General features: G+C 38.4%; 1 protein-coding gene across 2 annotated transcripts in view; it reads left to right on the plus strand.

Moving 5' to 3' along the window:
* Positions 1-20,304, plus strand: part of TMEFF2 (transmembrane protein with EGF like and two follistatin like domains 2) — a 1,330,598-nt gene extending 1,310,294 nt beyond the window's left edge. For both annotated transcript variants that reach the window (XM_075319057.1, XM_075319058.1), the window contains one exon: positions 18,429-20,304. In XM_075319057.1, coding sequence (XP_075175172.1) covers positions 18,429-18,525 — 97 coding nt within the window. In that variant the 3' untranslated portion in view covers positions 18,526-20,304. The remainder of the gene's footprint in view (positions 1-18,428) is intronic.
* Positions 20,305-22,430: the final 2,126 nt, after the last annotated feature.

Consider the following 22,430-nt stretch of genomic DNA (forward strand, 5'->3'; position numbering starts at 1 on the left):
GTTCCTCCTCTGATGGAAACCAGACTTTGTCTCTTTTCCGATGGTTTTGAACATCGGGTAGCTACATGTCCCCTCTGCCCACAGGCAAAGCGAACGACCGGCGGCCGAGAGCCTGTGGTAGAGGAGACCACCTTAGAGACTTCCATGGGCTCCACAGAGTCATCAACAGAACTGGCTGGGAGACTGGTCTGGTGAGGAAGGAGAGTCAGAGGCTCTGTAGGCCAGGTAGACGTGGGTGCCGAAGAGACCTCGAGTCTCCGCTCCGCGTGGCGGATGTCTATGCGAGAAGCAAGCCGTATCAAGGCCTCTAAGGTGGTCGGCACATCACGCGTGGCCAGCGCGTCTTTGACGAACCCTGCCAGACCCTCCCAGAACACAGGGACAAGGACTTTATCTGGCCAGTCCATCTCTGCGGCGAGTGTCCTGAACTGCACCGCAAAGTCCCCGACTGAAGTGGACTTTTGCCAAAGGCGTAGGAGTCGCAGCGCGGAGTCGTGGGTGACTTGAGGCCCGAGGAACACCTTTCTCATGGCCTCAAGATAAACTGGAAGGTGATTCACCACCCGGTCTCCGCGCTCCCACAACGGCGTGGACCATTTTAGCGCTCTCCCTGTGAGCAGGGACTGGACGAATGCTACTTTCGCCTTCTCAGTAGCATAAAGAGTGGCGGACATCTCCAAGTAGGTGGTAACCTGGTTTATGAAACCACGGCACTCGGAGCTGTCCCCGTTGAAGCGCTCTGGGAGCGCAAGGCGAGGCAACTTTCTGCTCAATTCCACAGCCTGAGTAGCCGCTTGGGTGGCAATTGTCGCTAGAGCAGCCTTATCGGGGGAAGACTGCTCCACAGCTGCCAATCGTGACTCCAACTGCTGCACATAACGCAGCAACTGCTGCTGCTCTTCTGCCATAGCCAGACCTTTGGCGCGACCGTAATGTTACAAGGGGGACCCGGGGAAGCGTGCCAAGATGGTATATGGACAGCTTCCGCCGGTCAAGGTCCACTGTGCGGTGTAAGGGACCGCTGCTATGGTGGGAGAAGAGTGAGCGGGTTGCTGCTAGCGATCGTCTGGAATGTCACAGACGATCTGCGTACACCTGTCCACCCTAACCCGTGAGGGTTGTATGGCACGGGGCTCACAACTCGGTGTACCTGTTGCACGGGGACGCGCAGAGGTGCCTACGCACGTGTGCCAGCGGGAGTCACAGGAATATGGCACGAGGGTAGCACAGAGGTGCCCACGCACGTGTGCTTCAGAAACCAGGTGAGTCCGACAGAGATTCAAGGAGCTCACCTGGGACAGGAACACAGCCTGTTAAACGGAATACTGCCGGAGCAGCAAGGCAGGGGCGAGACCTGCAAAATACAATGACATCTGTACAGTGGCGTGGCAGCACGCTGCCAGACATCCAAACATAGAAGGACGGTCGCGCGCCGCCATAATGGCAGGAGGGGTTTTTAAGGAGATGTAGCTCCAGCCAAGGGCGGGCGCGAGACGGATGTGACCCAATCATGATCTGTGACATCCTGGCCTGGCCAGTCAGGATTCAGCACATCACCAGCCTCGTTATCTGGCCGTGTGATACCAGTGAGCGAATCAGAAGACGTCACGTGGGGCACATGCTCAACCTCCTGCCTCTGGGTCATAAAGGCGGGATCTTCGGTTTCACAATGTGCAGAGCTAAGGGAAGTCTTGCTGCTTCCCTGAGCATCTATCCTTTGCACACTGTGCAACCACTCCGACCCTCTGTGATGCCGAGCAGGAGGACACGTGGCAGGCAAGGGATGGGAGACCACTCCATTCCTTACAAGGAGTAAACCACTAGGTGTCACCCTTCTGCTGCATCTAGGAGGAGGAAACTCCTGCAGTCTCCCAGGCCTTTGGCGCTGCTGAGCAGGAGGGCTCGCGGCAGACAAGGAATGGGGGACCACCTCATTCCTTGCAAGAGGAGAGCCACGAGATGTAACAGGTGGCTTTATTCTACGCATTTCGGAGTGTCTCCATGAAACATGAACGTGGCATGTTCATGAACATGGCATGCAACAACTTCAAGAGTTTAATGGGAACTCTAACGATAAGTCATAATCCAGAGGAATAGAGGCTCTTCATCGATTTGTCCAAAACAAGCCTAAAAGTCAACTTGCTACAAAATGTCAATTTGCTACCTTCAAGTCCAGTGGTTATACAGTCCACATGAAAGAAACCTATGACAACATGAAACAGCTGATGAGGTGTTGAACTATGACCAGCATTTGTGGCCCCTCTATGGCAAGTTAAAGGTGGTTGCTCTCTTCTTTGGTCTCCAGGGTGGATACACAAAGTACTACTGCTTTCTGTGTGAGTGGGATAGTCTTGTAAATGAATACCAGGTCAATAAAAGAGCCTAGCCTTTCTGACATTTGCTTCAGCCAGAGAGTAAAGATATCCTTAATCCAGCAGTCTTTATTGGACCTCAGATTTGTAAACTTCTTCAAGATGAGGAGTTCCTCTATTTGTTGCAGGGCAATGGAAGGCTGCATGAATAGCATTCACACTAGTGGTAAATATTTTGGGAAAATCAATACCAGAGAACTTTGAAAAGTTGTAACATCTCATTAGGAAATGTCTTTAAAGATTATTTTCTTATATTCACATCTAGACTTTCTGTCCACCAAACTGTGGCGCAGTGAATGAAAAGCATGGTGAGAAATTTCACCAAGATATTGTGACTATGGAGAAAATATATCAGGGAAGATGGAGCCCATCAACTCTGGAAGATTACTGCTGGACAATTATAAGAGATGATCTGATGCAGTAGTACAAGAGACAAGCAAAAGGAGTTGTCACTGATTGAGGACTAAATTTTATAATCCAATTTGTGTGACTCTTTATGATTCGCAATAGGATTTAGAGATGCTTTACTTATTTGAATTGTTGCTAAGTTTCCTCTAATAAATATCAGAAAATTGTCAAAACAAAATATTCTTTAACTTTGTATTTGCGAAAATAATGTTTCAAAGTACTGAAACTTTTATGAATTAATTATATGTAGCAGTAAAATGGAAACTCTTTGATATCATAGATACAAGAGCCAATTAAACCTTCTCATTGTCAGACTTGAATTCAGGAGGTCAAAATCATTAGGAAATGGCTCCTTTCATAACTGAACCTGACAAATTTGAAAAAATATGTAAAACAGTAAACTATACAGAAACTGACGTGTCATGGTAGCTGACTGGCCCTTTTTAAAATAATAGCATGTAGTAATGTTTTCAGTTTTCACTGTCCAGCATCCACATGCCTTCTCTTTGCAGCTTGAACAATATTTGCTTTTGGCAAATATAAGACAGGAGAGAACTGTGTCACTAAATGTGCCACTGGGAATAAGTTGCAAGATGGGATATGCCTAAAATGAAAGAGACATTACAAAGCATTCCGGTGCAGTGGGGAAGTTTGTCAAGTGAAGTATAAAATCCAGTCAACTAGAAACAATAGAAAGGTATATTACTCAGAAAATGTTCCCTGTCATCATAGGTTTGTAGCTACTCAGCAGTGAACATTGATGAGGCTTGCTTGGTTGAACACCGCATAATGGATTAGGCAGAAAATAAAGTATATGGATTAATGTATATAAACCCTGAGAAACCATTAATATTTTACAGCAGTTGGCTAGTCTGCTTCTTTGGCTTCTTAGTAGTCAGAGATACAATATGCTTTTATGACCTTATTAATCATTTTAGGTTTGTTTTCTCTTAACACAAATATTAATCAAACTGGTATTACAAGAATATTAACATATTTTCTGCAACATCAAGTAATTGAAACAACATAAAACCGCATCTTAATGTATTATAAAACAGTTTATTCATGATTTTACAGTATCACAAGACAGAAAATAGCATTTATAGCATTTCTTGCTTAGATTTGTGACAGATGAAGTCGTAAAGCCAGAAAGGCCTATGATGAAATCCTTTATAGATACATGGCAGAATATGGTAAAATAGTGGGTATATTTTAGGGAGAATATGTCTGGTTTATTACACAAATATTAGACAGCACAACAAATGCAATAAGCTTTCTCCTAAATGTTATTCAGGTAACTTATAAGTTATTAAAAGTTTGAAATGAAATGTTTTCATTAATATGCAAATAAAGCAAATTCATTTTAGAAATACCCTTTTTGTTATAACTTAGATTAATTTTTGTTTGTTTCTTTCTACTTTAATTTAGAACCTTTTCATCAGAAAACATTTTTCATTGATATTTTATTTTTCTTCTTGGTGCACTATATATGGCCTAAAACAAAGATTTTGGGTACTTTAAAAATTAAATATAACATCCACTTTGAATTTAGGCAGTAGGCTTCATTTCTAATAAAGCATCTGACAATTTATGGTAATTCTACTCTTTATTTCTTTATTTTACTTCTTATGTAGCACCATCATATTCCACAGCATTGTACAGTCAGCGCTTTACAGCCTCTTTTATTGTACATTATGTATACAAGCGAATGCTTGTATGTAGATATGATCAAATGGATGTGATGTGAAAAAACTTCAACTAGAATGTCCTCAATTCTGCATGTCTTGTCGAATTCTAGCATTGTGCAATTCAATTTGCCCGAATCATCATAAAACGGCCGTCACCATTTTACACATTAAAGAGTGTATATGTCAAAGCCTGCTAAATGAGCTTCCCCATAATATCTCTCTATCTCTCTCCAATCCCTCTGTTACTGAATGCCTGCTAAAAATTAGGTAATACAGCTCAAACCGCTCTTTACACAGCCCGATCCACACTAACATCTTTCTTCCTGTAAAAATATTTTCATTTCTCATCTTTAGCATCTGTTTTTTTCTACTTCTTTTTCCTATTAAAGCTAGTTTTAAATGGTAAAAAGTCTACCATTTTACATAATGACAGCCAATAAAAAAAGAACTCACATTATTTTTCTGTTTACATTACCATATTAAGGCTTTGTTTTTGCTGGAAGACTTACTGTCGTGAGTGTGTCCTAGTCTGTGGAGACCTCTGGCGAGTCTGGGACCAGCAGGTCACAACACCTTATTGTTTACAGGTCTACAACTGGTATTTAAATGTATCTACTTCTGTTAGTGCTGCAAGAGTTAAGGACTTTTTCCTATCTGGCTGTTCTTTGGAAAATTAATCTCATGTGCAGCTTTTCTATGCTGACTCCCCTTGTCTATAAAAAAAAAGTCACATATCTTACCAGTTATAAAATCTCATTCTTATGCTTTCCATTTTGGAAGGAGTCAGAGTCTGGAAGAAGATGAGAAGTTGTGACTTTTGCAGCAGTAGTGTTTTGTTGCATTGAAGCAACTTTGAGTGCTTTCCTTTTTGTGTCTTTTCCCTCTGTCTGTCTCTCTTACCTTGTGTTGTATTATTGTAGTGGTGAGACTAGTGCTCTTGTCAGCCTTCTCACTCATCAAGGTGAGTTCAGGGCAAGCAAGGACCTAAGCATGTGACTGCGATGGGGTGAAAGACTATAGGGACACCAGTGAGCTTAGGGTAAATACTCAGGTGAGTTACAGGAGGTGTCCCATCTCCCTATTGCCAGGAGATTCCAGCTATACCATCTCCATTGTCACCCTTGTGTTGCACTGTATGCCAAGCGTCTATACTCTCTGACATGACACTAATACTTTTGACCTATATCATTATTTTTACCATGCAATTTATGGAAAATTTAAAAAAGAAAGAAAACAAATGGGATAAATGTTGAAAAACGCAATTGTGTCATTGTTTTTATAATCTTGTTTTTATGGTGTTCATAGAACTGTGTTAGGGCTTTTGCTTTTGTGTGATGAGCTGATACTGTTCTGAGTAGATATGATGTCCTGATCTCTTTTAATTCTTTTTTAGGAAAGAGTAGTGTTTGAAAATCCACATTTGTTTTTTATTTTGTTCATGTCATTTATGCAGGTTAATTAATTTTAAATTTTGCTTGCTTAATACTACAGCAGTATTGCATTGTATAGGGAAAATAGCCTGTGGCTAAGATTCATTGCAGTACCAAGATGGCAGTGAAGGGATGTGTGCATTTAACAGACTATCATGGTAACCCATTAGTTCAGCACAATCACATTGAGGGAAGCCAATGGAAGTTGGTATGCATGAGCAGTGGGACATGACATTTAAATGACTGTCAAAGATTATAAGTAAATGGTTACCAGCCCTGTAAGGAACCAAGATCTCGCAGCAACTATTATGCTTTGTTCACACCATGTTTAATCTCCACATCAGTGGCTACACTGGAGCTTAACCCCTTCAGCCCCAGAGCGTTTTCCATTTTTGTGTTTTGGTTTTTTTTGCTCCCCTTCTTCCAAGAGCCGTAATTTTTTTTATTTTTCTGTCAATCTTCCCATATGAGGGCTTGTTTTTGGCGGGACGAGTTGTACTTTTAAATGAAACCATAAGTTTTACCATATATTGTACTGGAAAACAGCAAAAAAATCCAAGTGCGGGAAAAAAGTGCGAAAAAAGTGTGATCGCACAATAGTTTTTGGGATGTTTTATTCACCGTGTTCACTATATGGTATAACTGATGTATCACTGTGATGCAAGAGGTCGGTGTGAGTTTGTAGACACCAAACATGTATAGCAAAGAGAAGAAAAAAAACCAGCTCACCCTTTCAGGAGATTAGAGTATCAGCCAAGAAGGGTGCACGGACTTTTGGTAGTTAGACCTTACTACCACGAATTGCAGGGAGGAGGAGATAATCCAGCATCCAGTTCCAGAAATTTAAAACATCAGATTTTATTCAAAATTTCATTAAAATTCCATGTTCCATGGTTGCATTAAAAACGCATCATAGCAGGTGTAAAAAGGGAGGACGCGTTTCGGACGTATATGTCCTTAGTCTAGATAACACTAAGCAAGAATGACATGTTACTATAAAGGTTCTAAACCCTTTTTACACCTGCTATGATGCGTTTTTAATGCAACCATGGAACATGGATATTTAATGAAATTTTGAATAAAATCTGATGTTTTAAATTTCTGGAACTGGATGCTGGATTATCTCCTCCTCCCACCAAACATGTATAGGTTTACTTGTATCTAAGGGAGTTAAAAAAATTCACAAGCTTGTCCAATAAAAGTGGCGTACGTTTTGCGCCATTTTCCGAAACCCGTAGCGTTCTCATTTATTGGGATCTATGGCTAAGTGACAGCTTATTTTTTGCATCTCGAGCTGACATTTTTAATGGTACCATTTTTGCGCAAATGCTACGTTTTGATTACCTGTTATTGCATTTTGCGTAAAACTTGCGGCGACCAAAAAACGTAATTTTGGCGTTTGGAATTGTTTTGTCGCTACACCATTTACCAATCAGATTAATTAATTATATATTTTGATAGATCGGGCATTTCTGAATGCAGCAATACCAAATATGTGTATATTTTTTATTTTTTTAACCCTTTAAATTTTCAATGGGGTGAAAGGGGGATGATTTGAACTTTTAGGTTTTTTGTTTTTTTTATATTTTAAAACATTTTTTTTACTTTTTTTTTAATTTACTAGTCCCTCTAGGGGGCTATATGGATCAACAATGCGATCGCTCTGCCCTATCTGCTGATCACAGCTACACAACTGTAAACAGCAGATATGATCACTTTCTGATTCACTCGGCTCCAGGCCGAGTGAAACCGAAAGTGACTCATGATAGCTACAGGCGTCATCACATGACCCTGTGCTACCATGGCAACCACCGAAAGTCACGTGATCACGCGCGCATATACATCTCGCTGCCAGACTTTGGCAGCGAAATGTAAGGGATTAAATGTTGCGGGTGGAATGTGATTCCACTCGTAACATGCACGCACACGTGTCAGCTGTTGAAAACAGCTGATATGTGTGCGGATCGCCGCAACTTGCCCCCAGCAGGGGGCGGGGATTAACCTCACATGATCCATGATGGATATATCCGTCATTGGTTGTGAAGGGGTTAAATCTGAAGTCCTGGAAATTGTGATTTTAATGTTTGCATGGACAAATCCATTGACTTTTAATGAAGTAGTTGAAGTCACATTGAGCTTTGTCAGACATAAGCCTTGGCAGTATACACCTATTTGACCACCGTGCAGAGCTGCCGCTCGACCACCGTGCGGAGCTGCTGCCTGACCTACACCCCACCTATTGTCTCCTCCCCATAATCCTATAGAATGTAAACCTGCAAGGGTAGGGCCCTCTTCCCTTTGTACTAGTCTGTCCACTGTAACTTGTATATGTATTTTGTATGTAACCCCCTTCTCATGTACAGCACCATGGAATTAATGGTGCTCTATAAATAAATAATAATAATAATAATAATTTCAGACTGGCATTAAACTGTGGTCAACTGCCTGAAATAATTGTGGTGCCTTCCTGAAATAGGTGGATTGTGTCAAAAATTATGTCTACCAGAACATGTAATGACTTCATGTGCTTGATTAGTCAGTGGTTCTGTTAGTGCAAACATTCAAATCCTGTTTTCCATAGCTTCAGATGTAAGCCGCAATAAAGCAAAACACAGTGTTAACATAGTCTTAAACAATGATGCCAGATATTTAGTTTACCCAGAATCCATTGCATGTGTCATACGCTCAGCTCCTGAAACTCTCCACACACCCTATCCTGCTCCATGATGGATATTGCCAACATTGAGTGTTAAAGGGTTAACGCATAAGAGACTAAGTCAATGTTGATGGTACTGACAAGTCCCAATTTTCAAATATGACATACGTCAATTTAGGTATTATGGCTTGCTTACATGAGCGCAAATATTGGATGAGTCCTATGTGATGTTTTATCAGAAAGCACACAGACAAATGTACTGTGCCGATTATTTTCACTGACAGAATCTGTCAGTAAAAACACTCAATATATTGTGATTTTTCTGATAAAATTGGATGGCTCTCACCAATACAAGTCTATGGGTGTGTTAAAATCATCTGACTGCACTCAATTGACATCACACATTCTCGGACTCACACAGTGTAGAAGATGGAGAAATGTTGTTCAATCTCCTTATAGTGTGCTAAGATTCTCTCATCTGAGATCACACTTAGCTGAAACTTGAATCAAAATGTGATGATTTTGATCGGAGCTGCCATGCATCTGGATTCGAACCCTTGAGTCTGCCCTCTGTTTCTCTGTCCACTGGACCATAGCAGATACACCTTTTCCTCAGGTGTTTAGTTTCTGTTATACTTGGCTTAATTCTATTAGCGCTAAAGATGTATAATTTACTCAATTGCTTGCCCAATCACCTTTCAGGTGCATCTTTAATACTTTCCTCCTGCTGATATTTCCTGCTAGTGATATTCTCATTTTGAAGTCCAGCCATATTGTTATTAATTTCTACCAGCAAAGGGGAGACCAGCTAAGATATTTCTTTTTGTTGTTTATATTCTCAACTCTGCACCTATCTTATGTTTGCTGTCCATAAGTAGGCATCATATTCCTTAGTAATATACACCCTCTCTTGTATTTTGATTATTGCTGTTTGTTTTACTCACTTAGGACCGCTCCTGTGCCTCTCCCAGCCTGGTTACTGCCTTACCTGCCCTATACAATTTCACTAATGGGCATCCCTCTAGGCACCCAGGATACTGGCTATGTGTGGTGACATACTGTGGTATATACTGTGCAGATAGAAATATTGACTCAATATGGTTATATATTGTATGGGTCCCTGTGGATGCATTCATGCTGGGTTATCATGCTTGTAGATTCTATTTTGCATATATAGAGATCTGTATGTGTTTTGTGGATAGATCCATACTGGGATACGGTTTACATCATAATTACGTGCACTACCAGAGAGTCTCTATATCCATGCAGTTTATGGTCTGTCCACTAGTCTACACATACAGCATTCTGTGCATTATCAGTCCCAATTGCATCTATATAGTGATCTATTACGCTATACTATTTATGTTCATCTGAGTTTTCTATCGCACAATCTCATGTCTGATTATCATGCCAGATGTTTAAATCCTAGGAACGGGCCTTTTGCAATATTTATCAGAGTGTCCTTTGCTATATTTACTGCCTATTATACATTACTGGTTCCTGGCGGACATGTTTTCTATGCCTATGGCTTTTTAAGTGTTTTTATCTTGTGTCATTGTGTGTTCATACTCTAAGTGTGGAGACATGTGTCTCTTGTTTTTTCTGGCTACATTCTAATAAAATTCATTAATTTATGGTGTGGTGATCCCGTGTTGGTATACTCTTTTCTCCCCTTTTTGTTTTACTCACCTAGGGATACTTTCTTCTGTCTGCAGCCCACCTTCTTTCTGTAGGTAATCTGCACTCTGCTCTGTTCTCCAGTTCCTTAAGAGGAACATGATGAGCAGCATAGGCCTGTGTTGCCATCATTTAGTCTATGGTCATGGCTATTTCAAGACATACAGGAACCACCTGCTGTGTTGGGATCTCTAGTCTCTACAACCTGACCAGTAGAGTCAGTTTTTTAATGTTTCCTTTTTTGCCTTGTGAGTTAGTATACGAACATAACAGGAGTGTAATTTACATAATTGATTGGATACTCTCACATGAGAGAATCTACGCTTGTGTGACCCCGGCCTTAATGTGGTAATAACTTTGAAATGCTTCAACATATCCCAGTGATTCTATTTTTTTTTTCATTGCACATTGCTCTTTTTGTTAGTGGTACATTTAAGTTGATATGTTTTGCATTTTTACTGAAAATATCTGAAATCTAATGTAATTTAAAAAAAATAGCTATTTTTAAACTTTGTTTACACCCTTAAACGAGATACTACACAACCTAGTTATGAAACAGTATTTATTAGCCAAATATCTATTAAAATGCCCTTGTCATTTTAAATATCTCCTTTCATTTTGTTAGGATGCTAGAAGGGTGAAAATGTACCAGCAATTTTCATTTTTCAAGGAATTTTTACAAATCTTACTTTTTATGGATCTATTCAGTTTTTTAAGGGACTTAATTATTGTTAATTGGAAACCCCCCATATTGATACTATATAAAAAATGTACCCACAAACTTTTTTTAAACTGTATTTAGAAAATTTATTAACCCTATGCGTGCGTTATTAAAATATTGATATAAATTCAAGTTTGTCATTTTTACAAGATGTAAAAGAAGAAACGGAATGTCTCAAATTGTTAAGCATTTTGTATTGAACATGGGCTTTTCTCACATGTGGTTAAATCTAATGAAGGCAGGACTTGGTAATGAAGAAGTACTATTTAATATTTGGTGAGCAAACTTAGTTTGAATAGATTGCAGATGATTTGTAATATTAGCATAGTCACCAAGGTGCAAAATCAATTGAGAAAAAAGTAACAATATTTTAAAAATTAGAGCCCTCAAAAAAATTCATCTAGTGGTTTGATGAGCATTTTGAATCTACAGTGGCTTCCAAGAATGTTATAACATTTGGACTTGCAAATGAGAAATATTTTTTTTAGCAAAATGTTGTTTTAATCTCAAACTTGAAATTTTATGGTTAGGGTCATGCACCCGTAGATTTTCATCTGAGAGAATTGGATTGATTATGCTAATGACACTCTGGTGAAACTTGAGCCAAGTGTCATCATATTGTGATTCGATTCCTTTGGATGCTGCAATTTTTTTCTCATGCTGAATTGGTATAAAAAAACCTCATTGATCAGCACTACCCTATTGAATATCATTGGAACAAGTGCTATCCGATAAAAAAATCAGACGGCACACGTCCAATTAATATGGTTGTGTGAGCAAGCCATCAGAAGCAGTGATATTATAAAAAGAACCCCACAAATGATTTTTGTGTTATCCCATTTTGAGGTTGAAAACAAATGTTTGGGCACATGGCCGATCTTGGAAGTGAGTAACAGTATTTTATTTTTGGAAGTGGAATAAATTGCGGATGGCAAACCCCATATTGCATTTGCTTAATCCAAGAAGTATTACATCAGTAGAAACTCCCCAAAAGTGACCTCATTTGGAAAGTAAATCCCTCATGGAATTCAGTTAGAGGTGTGGTGAGCAATTTGAGCCAACAGATGAACTTTATAACATTGTTACATGAAAATAAAAAAAAATATGTATTTCCAGTAAAATTTAAATTTTGCCCAACATTTTTGATTTTTACAAAGTGTAGTAAGACAAATGGACCATACCATTTATTATGCTGTTTTTCCTGAATGTGGTAATACTCGTATTTGTCTGAAAATGAATAATGTTTGGTGGCATAGCAAAGCTTGGAAAGGAAAGAGCGCTATTTGATTTTTGGAGCCTAAATTTTACTGAAAAAGATTGTTGTAGTTGCAGAAAATCCCCACAAAATCCCCGCTAGTGGCTTCCACAAGTAAATCCTTTAGAGCTGCGCTTGTCGTGTTTATATAAAGATGTGAGAGAACCCTTAAGCACAATTTAGGGATTGGAATTGTAGGATCACAGTTGGCTTTTGTAATGCAGATCTTCTTTCAGTACATTGTTAATGCCATTGGCACCTGAGGTGTCAAATCATCAAAATAACATTAAAAAAAAGCATACGTGGCCCTAATATAGAATTTACACTATTCATATGTTGTACTGAGTATTTTGAACCCTCATGTACCTCACATAGTTTTATAATATTAGACCATGGAAATAACAAAATACATTTTCACCACTAAAATGTAACGATAGCGCATTTTTTTAATTTTCACAATTAGCAATAACAGAATAAAGGCACCAAAGTTTATCATGAAATTTGTCCCACACCAAAAACTACTATTTGGTAACAAAAAACAGAGAAGACAAGAAACATTTGAGTCGTTCAATGGAGAATTGCTATAATAGTTTTTCATGAACCATTTACAGGCACCCTAACATGCCAGAACAGCAGAAAATCACAAAAGTTACCCATTTTTTGGTTATTATGCCTTAATGAATTAATCTATTGTTGTAGTGACTATTTTGGCTAGACAGGTGGATTCCATAAAATGCATGTAATAGATGGTGTAAAGAGAAAATTGCAAATATGTCAACTTAGTATATATCATGCCAACCTTGGCTTCTAGAAAAATCCAGCTTCTAAATTGTGAACTGGGTTTTTCCAAATACATCAGTGAAATGTGGATGCTAACTGTATCACTTAGAGGAGAGAGGTTTGGATTTAATAACACAAATTTCACTGGATTTTATTCAGGGCTACTATATCGCTTTTCTAGTCACTTAGTGCTATCACTAATGGGGAAATCCACCATTTTTCCATTGATGTATGATGAACCTAAGTGGAGGCTTGCTTTTGCAGGGTGAGATGGAAATGTTATTACTAGCATTTCGGGATACATATTAATTTTTGATCATTTTAAAGGATACACCAACATTTATAGCACGTATACCAGGGTTTAAGTCTGAATCCCCAAAAATGAGATTCAGACAAAATCATTCATTATACTGAGGCAAATGGAGTCATTTTGTACTCAACTTGGCTTTTGTTCCAACAGGTTCCAGTATTTTTAGGCAAGCACATAAATTTATTTGACCACACTTTTAGCTAAGAAGATGCCTAAAACTGGACGCTGCTAGAACACGGACCAAATTGAGTTTAAAGGGACTCTGTCTGCCTTTTTTCATTAAATTGCGACATCAGAGGTTTAAATTGCATTTTTTGGGAATATAGTTAGAAGCCCTGAAATAAGTGACCCAAGCCTTTACTAAGATATTGGAGGCAGAGTGAAGTAATAAACAGCAGCTCAACAATTGTTTGTACTATTTTTTTTTAAGCCATGCCCCATGTGGTGTAAGTAATGAGACAACTTCATTCTTCCGGTCAGTACAAATACCAAGATGACAGACTTATGTTGTTTTTTAATATTTGTTGCACACAAAACAATTTTCTTATTTTTTGTTGTTGCTGCAAGATTCCAACAGCTATTGTATTTTGGCTGACAGATGGACTTAATTGTGCAGGAGTTGAGGTTTCATTTGTTACAATTTCAAGATAACATTTTTATTACTTATTTTTCAGATTTTTTTCAGATGCAAAATGTACAAAAGCCAGAAATTAAGGAATTAATTTTCCACCATTCACTGTACGGTAGATACCTTTATTCTTCTTCTCTGTATGATTGCAATGATGCAACATTTATATAGCTTTTTTATTATTGCCATGTTCTGAGAGCTGTAACTTTTTTTTCATATTTTTCTGCTGTAACAGATGAGTGAAGGCATGCTTTTTGTAGGATGAGTTGTCATTTTCAATGGTTTACTTTTTTACATATGACTTTTTGATCACTTTTTATTTCCTTTTTTGCTTGTTAGTTTAATGAACAAGCTGCATTTTGGCACATTTTTAACTTCTTTTAATTTTTTTATTGTCTTTGCTGTGTTCATTGTATGAAATAAACTATTTGTGAGTTATATTTCAGGCCTTTCTTGACTAGCCAACACCAAATTTCATCACCAAATATTCTTAGTGGTGAAAAAGGGGTTTTTTTGCTATTTTTTTTCTTGCTGTTATTTTTTGTAAGTTTAGAAATTATATTGATTTTTTTGCTTAATTCAAATATGATATTTGAAAATGTTTCTCTTTGATTGCTGATCTCATGCTCTACATTATTTCTGTACGGCAGCACATGAGACTTGGAAATTTTTAATTGATGCAGCCTGTTAAATCTTGCTTATATCAAGACCTAACAAAGCACCATAAGGGCTCACTCACACCACAGTAGTTTCTGTCGAAGTGTGATTCAACAAAAAGTCAGATTGTACTCAGACCATTGGTATTCTTTGGGGCAAAATTAAAGAGGAGAGAGCGCAATAGGGTTTTACCAGATTAAAAGTAGTGGTGTGTGAAGGAAAAACCCTCACCTGGCAGGGTTGTGGCTTTCCTATTAAGGCATAAGTTATAATGGCGGCTGCCGCAGCACATAGATTAATATTCGGTGCAGGAGAGAAGAAATGGGTTTAATACCGTGCTACCGCCAATAAGGGAAGAATTGTAGATTAATAATAATTTCTTTATTCCATAGGTCAAAGCGTTTCTGAGATCCAGTCCCCATCTTCAGGACCAAGAAAATCAACAATATGAATTATTGACATATTATTGATTCTCTTGGTCCTGAAGAAGGGGACTGGATCCCAGAAACGCGTTGACCTATGGAATAAAGAAATTATTATTAATCAACAATTCTTCCCTTATTGGCGGTAGTGTGGTGTTAAACCCGTTTCTTCTCTCCAGCACCGAATTCTTTGGGGTAACGCATATTTCAATTTTTTTTCCTTGGATCAAGCCAAGTCTGGCAAAAAAATGCAGCATGTCCGAGATTGATCCAATTAATGGATTGTAGGTGTAAGTGAATGGGTCCATGGAAAACAAACAACAGCACTCAGATGACATCTTGGTGCGGTACGATTTTCACAGACTGATACAATGGAGAGAAAAAGGAAAACATTTTCTCCATCTTGCTTTCATCTGAGAGAATTGGATCACATTATACAGATATTCTAATCAAACATTTTATTTGCATAATCCACCCAATTCTCTTGGATGAGAGAAAATATGTCCATCCAACCCTAACCTAGGTCAAGATCATTACTTTAGATCGGGGTTGTGATTGCAAATATCAGGACCCAGGATTGTGATAGTATACAGCTAACACCACTAATGCCCATTGGGGGTTCTCACTATTTTATTTATTCTCAGTGATATAAAAAGGTGGCTCTGAGTATTGAGGATATGCGCACACAATGTTTCTTGTCGGGTGGGCGTACCTAACTAGGTGTTCAAGTGAAAACTGCCTTAGGCCTCTGCCACACTCAAGTGGAAATCACGCACATGCTGCGAGACACATATTTTCCCTGTGTGTTGCGTGTGGTAAGTACGTATCTTCTCTGTGCGCTATCCACGATAACACACGGAGAACCTGTAATTTGCATACTCACGTGGTAGATTCCGCTGTCCAGTGTTCTGATCTTAGGCTCCAGCCCCGCCCACTCCCCACTGATGCTGCTTTCGGCCGAGCGGAGGGGCGGAGATAAGAGCCCATGACAGCACGCCCACATCCATAACAAGCTCATAACGAGCTGCGGCCGGCAGCAACTGTTTGGAGCGGAAGATTCTGAAGGGCTGGTGGAGGTATTTGTTTTTTTATTTTAAAATAATGACACGTTTTTCTCCGGCGCATGTCACATGGCACCACATCCACACTACATCCGTGTGCTACGGGTGAATGCCATGTGACACCCGTGCTGCCGGAGACAACGTGGACATGTCAGCGTGCGAAACACACGGACACACGTAAGTACGGAACGGACACACGTTCCGTTCCAAAATACTTACGTGTGTCCAAAAAATTATGAAATCATATGTCCACTTGTGTACGTGCCTCTGGTACGTGAAAAAACTGCCAAACACGTACCGGAGGCACGAACGTGTGACAAAGGCCTTAAACACTGCCACTTTTTTCTTAAAGTGTTTTTTTTAATGTTTTACTTTTGTTGATGTATTTTTTCAAGGTGTATTTTGAACTTTTTATGTAGCATTTTTTAGGGTTCTGGACATTTTTTTTAAGCACATTAAGCAATGTATAAAATGTGAGCCTTTTTTTAGCTGAAAATGCTAATAAATTGCTCCAAAAGACATCCTGTACAGTATGGATCATATTCAAAGTGGAATATGACTGAAAAATGGCATGTTTCCTTTGTTTAACTATTTGGACTTTTTTGAAATCCGCAGTAATGATTTTTTTTTTAAATCTGAACGTAAAAAATTAATTGTTTAAAATAGAAATCAAAAGGAAGATTGTTTGAGCATTTGCTGATTTCTATTTCATGGATATTTTGGAGCAGACCTGCTCAAAAACCCACATGAAAAATTGTTATGTCACTTTAGGCCTCTTAGCAAAGCTCTTCACAACCTTTTTAATGCCTTGCTGTTGATTGAAGGACGTAGGCACTCTTTAGTGAGTGACAGTTCTGGTTCAACAACATTATCCCACTGCTCAGCTTTGTCGTGCTAGTGTGGCACATTAATTAGTGGTAAACACTGCAGTCTTGCAGCGCTGGGGTCTTGGGTTCAAATCCCACCAAGGACAACATCTGCAAGGCGTGTGTATGTTCCCCCCGTGTTTGCGTGGGTTTCCACCGGGTACTCTGGTTTCCTCCCAGACTCTAAATAAAGACATAAAGATAGGGACTCTAGATTGTGAGCCCCAATAGGGATAATATTTCCAATATATGTTGTGAGCCGCTCTGAGTCTTTGGAGAGGGGTCGCAAACAAGTTTGACAAATAAATAAATAAATTAATTGTCAATCAGTGTTTCTTCTACAGTCAGCACTCAGCAGCAGATTAATGGTAGTTAGGGACCCAGGCAGTTTAGACTGAGTGTCTTCCCTGGCCATTTCACATATCATATCACAGGTTAGACATCAGATGCTGAGGGTATCAAATGTCAAGTGAAATGTCACTTGACCATGGGTCTTAGGTTATGTGATGAACACACATCTGCTCTGGTGCACACTTTGTAAACAATGACAGAGAGCAGAAATAAGGCCCTCAGACTGCGGCAAAAAATTATTTACCTTGCCCTTTATAAACACTATTATGCATAATAAGAGAGGACATTTTGTTTTATACGATAATTCTTTACAGAATAAAAAACAATGCTATGTAATAATAGAATGATACTATCCATAGTAAGAGAAGACACTGTACTAATGAGATGATGCTAAAATAAGAAACAACACTGTATTATGTTACATTACCATACATAATGCGTGGGGATGCTATATAATGACAAGAGGGCTCTTTACATATTTAGAGTGGATGCTAAGTAATTATGGGATGGTGCTATGACGAATAAAAGAGGATAATAAGTGGTAGAGATTAGCACTATACAGTACATCATAAGCGAGGACATAGCATGATGGCTCAGTGTTTGGCACTGTAGCAACGTAGTGCTTTGATTTTTGGGTCAAATCCCATTAAGGACAACATCTGCAAGCCATTTATATGTTCTCCTCATCTTTGCATAAGTCTCCTCTGGGTGCTCTGGTTTTGTCTCCTACTCCATATACATGCTGATGGGAAATTTGGATTGTGAGCCCCAAAGAGGACTGTGATTTTTTTTCAGGCAATAAATGCATACTTTTTTGTGACATTAGTTTAATCTCTCCACCTCTTCTCTTTCAGATGTTTTTAATATCTCTCTTTATTGGCTTTGAGTAGAGTCATACCTAAAGTCTAACGATTCTTGCCATTTATTTAGACCCTAATTTATTTATTTATAAACCATTTCTTACTTCTCTTACTCGTCAGTGTTTTATATTATTTATATGATGCCTTTTAGGTATTTGAATTAAGAATTATTGAAAGAAAGAAGAAAAAGGATGATATTAGATTAATAACTTGATATGTAAATGTACTTATACATTGCAAGTGGTCTAGACTAAATATTTAAGGAAGTGTTTATTATGCCTTGCAGAAAATGTCCAAGAAGCAATCGTATCCACAGGCAAAAGCAAAACACAGGCCACTACAGTTCAGATAACACTACGAGGGCATCGACACGGCTAATTTGAAGCATGTTTCCACAATGGCAAAACTTCCAGAGGAGACCTTGGACTAGATTAATATTAGTCAAGACAAGGATAAAAGACCTACACATGTTGCCTTGCATTTGTGGTAATCTACACCAATGAAAACATGTACTACAGATATATTTGATTATGTATGGATATATTTGAAATAGTATACATTGTCTTGATGTTTTTCTGTAATGTAAATAAACTATTTATATCACTTAATATAGTTTTTCCTTTTTAATGTATTTGTTAAAATAATAAATACTCAGAAATGAGACTGAGCTATTTGTATTTGAATGCTTGCAATTAGTTTTCAGTGTGTTGGATCCTTAGCAATGTGGCACAGCCTAACTTTTGTAAGGTTAAAGGGAACCTGTCAGTCGATTCATACTGGCCAAACTACGGCGGCATAAATCAGAGTTTGGCTGCATTATTGCCACCAGATATTTTTTCTGTGAAATGCTTCAACATACACATTGGAGAAACTTTCCAGGGGTAGCTATGGACTAGTCTGATCTATGATAATTAAATATGGATTTCCTGAAACACTCTGACAATCATGCAGCCAGGGTCTGATTCATGCTGCCTGTGGATTGGGCAGCATCAATTGAGTGACAAGTTTCCTTCAAACCAATTTTTTTAACAGTGAAAATAAATATTGTGTCTTCCTCTGGTAGCTAATGATGTCAATTACGGCATTATGTCGAGTATATAAATCATTTTATATTTTTTGTATGAAAGACCCTGAACAATTACCAGTGCTTATGCCACTTATTAGATGGGTTTTCACCCCTTTGCTTTAATTTACGTATGACCTGAAAAGTGGGACTCCATGGGAATTTGCTTCTTTTGAGAGGACATTCAGATCAAGCATTAATTAATAGAAAGAGGTGAAAATTCCTTCAAAGGGACAACTCCAGTTTAATCAAGTCTCTACCCTAATGTAAATAAGACAGTGTATACTCACCTCCTCTATTGTCCATGTTCCGGTGAATTTGTCACCAGTTAAATTCACTCTGAAATAATAATAAAGGCTGCAGGTGACTGGCGTCTGCTCATTAGCTGCAGCCGGCACATTACACAACAACTTACATCCCTCTGGGAATGGCCAACATCACTGTAAAGACGCTGTTGCAGGAGTTGAGTTTATTTTACAAAAAGCCTTCGGCTTGATCTTGAGCCATAGTAACGTAATGGATTCAAAATTTGTAGGAAGGTCAATCTTGTGATTATACAAAGTTTTTATTTTATTTAGGGTGATGAATTGAATAAGTTGGAATTCTCTAGTAGTGGACAGTCCCTTTAATTCCAGTGGTGCTATCTCACATTTTCAGCCTTATCTATAGAGGAGCTCATAATGAACAATGAGAATGCACATAAAAATACAATTAAAGCTACTGTTGGCATAATTATATACCCCCTGCCTCTTTTTTTTTTAAATGAAAGCTACATCTGTTTACAAACTTTAGAAGAGGGGTGATATTTAGCCTGTGACTGGTAAAATATGGCATTATGTAAGCTTTTGGTGAAGGAGAAGATCTGTGCTATGGCATTCTTCTATTCCGTTCACCTTCATGACTCTGATATTCCAAACTATTTGAAAGTATTATAGAATTATAACAGAAAAGCTATATCAATTTAACAATGAATTCCATGTGCCATTATTTTTTGGGTTAGGATAAAATGATCCAGCTAAGAACTACAAAGTTTTCTTTTGGATTCTGAATAGCAGCGAACTGTCTAATTATATCAAATAATAAACTAACATTTAGAGTATTTCAGCGTATTTTATTACTTTTGAATTATTATGATTAGAAAGTATGAATGGCCAATTGATGCAAACAAGAACAAAAAGAAAAAATGTATGATTCCGAACAGTCACATAAAAGTCTTCAAAGTTGTGTGAAACAATATTAGTCACAAAAATTCTAATTTACAGAATCTACAAGATGTAATAGGTATGTGTGCATCCTAATGCCAGATTTGGTAACTTCTGATATAAGTAAATTAGCAATGCATTTCATGAACGTTTTGAACCAGGGTGTATTTTGTAGCATCAAAAAATTAAACCAGACCCATACCCTGCAGAACCAATAACTAATACACAGTATGCATTCCCTTTAATATTACTATTCTGGCTTACAAATTGCTAAACTATCCCTCTTCGAACAGTACTTCATCTCATTCATTATTTGGATACTGTTTAAAGACACAGGTTCTGCGCATTCCAAGACATTTTGTTTACTTGGTCAGTTTGGTGGCAATAAATTCTAATGTCATTGTAACATTTACTACTTATGCAACAAAAATACCTAATGAGGTATAAATTCTATGTATCCACACACATTGGCATAAGTGATAAAAGTTTCACAGAATAATTTTAAACCATGCAAGATATTTCCAGAGTCAAACCTATTTAATAGCTGTTAGAACTGCACATATATAATTTCCATAATCACCCACTTACAGAAAATTAGACAGGTCTTACCTGAGTGGTGTAACCCAGAGCACGTGGAGAATAAAAGGTGGGCAGTAAGCTTCAAGACTCCAGGCGGTGCAGCTATCCCTGTTAAACCTTAATTTTAAGTGGGACCTCCACTTAGCTTTAAAATCACAAAACTACTGTACTTTCATGGGCAGAAATTGGTCCTAAATAACGTTACCCTTATTGTAGTTCTTTAGTTCCCCACACTTTTATATTTCCTGAATCTCATCTAAACAAGGACTTATCAAGTTATTCTCTGTGGGACACGCAATGCAGCAATATTTGGTGGCTTTTTTTGTAATTTTTTATAATCAGCATAATATTGGACAGTGTTAGAAGCATATGCTAATGATGTCAACACTTTGAAAGTGTCTCAAAGCCAGGAAGTATGAGGGCGAGCTTTAAAGGTTGCATCGGCCTCATTATACACACGTGGTCAAAATTGCTGGTATCTTGTTTAATGAAGGAAAAACCCACAATGGTCACAAAAATAACTTGAATCTGACAAAAATAATAATAAATAAAAAAATCTATGAAAACGAACAAAGAAAGTCAGACATTGCTTTTCTGCTTCCACAGAATAAAAAAGAAATAAAACCCATGAAATAGGCCTGGACAGAAATGATGGTACCCTCCATAACTTAACATTTTGTTGCACAACCTTTTGAGGCAATCACTGCAATCAAACGATTCCTGTAACTGTCAATGAGACTTCTGCACCTCTCGACAGGTATTTTGGCCCACTCCTCAAGAGCAAACTGCTCCAATTGTCTCGTGTTTGAAGGTTGCCTTTTCTAGATGCCATGTTTCAGCTCTTTCTAAAGATGCTCTATAGGATTTAGGTCAGGGCTTATAGATGGCCACTTCAGAATAACCCAATGTTTTCCTCTTAGCCATTCTTGAGTGTTTTTATCTGTGTGTTTCAGGTCATTATCCTGTTGCAAGACCCATGATCTGTGACTGAGACCAAGCTTTCTTACACTGGGCAGCACATTTCTCTCTAGAATCCCTTGATAGGATTGAGATTTCATTGTACTCTACACAGGTTCAAGACACCCTGTGACAGATGCAGCAAAGCAGCCCCAGAAAATTACTGAGCCTCCTCCATGTTTCATAGTAGGGACAGTGTTCTTTTATTGATATGCTTCATTTTTCCATCTGTGAACATAGGACTGATGTGCCTTGCCAAAAAGTTCAATTTTTGTCTTATCTGACCATAGGATATTCTCCCAGAAGCTTTGTGGCTTGTCAACATGTATTTTGGCAAATTCCAGTCTGGCTTTTTTATAGTTTTCTTTTTTCAACAATGGTGTCCCCCTTGGTTGTCTCCCATGAAGTCCACTTTGGCTCAAACAATGACGGATGGTGTAATCTGAGACAGCTTGAAGTTCACCTTTAATCTCTTTAGAAGTTTTTC

The sequence above is a fragment of the Anomaloglossus baeobatrachus genome, chromosome 7, assembly GCF_048569485.1.
Source record: "Anomaloglossus baeobatrachus isolate aAnoBae1 chromosome 7, aAnoBae1.hap1, whole genome shotgun sequence".
NCBI classification, from domain to species: Eukaryota; Metazoa; Chordata; class Amphibia; order Anura; family Aromobatidae; genus Anomaloglossus; species Anomaloglossus baeobatrachus.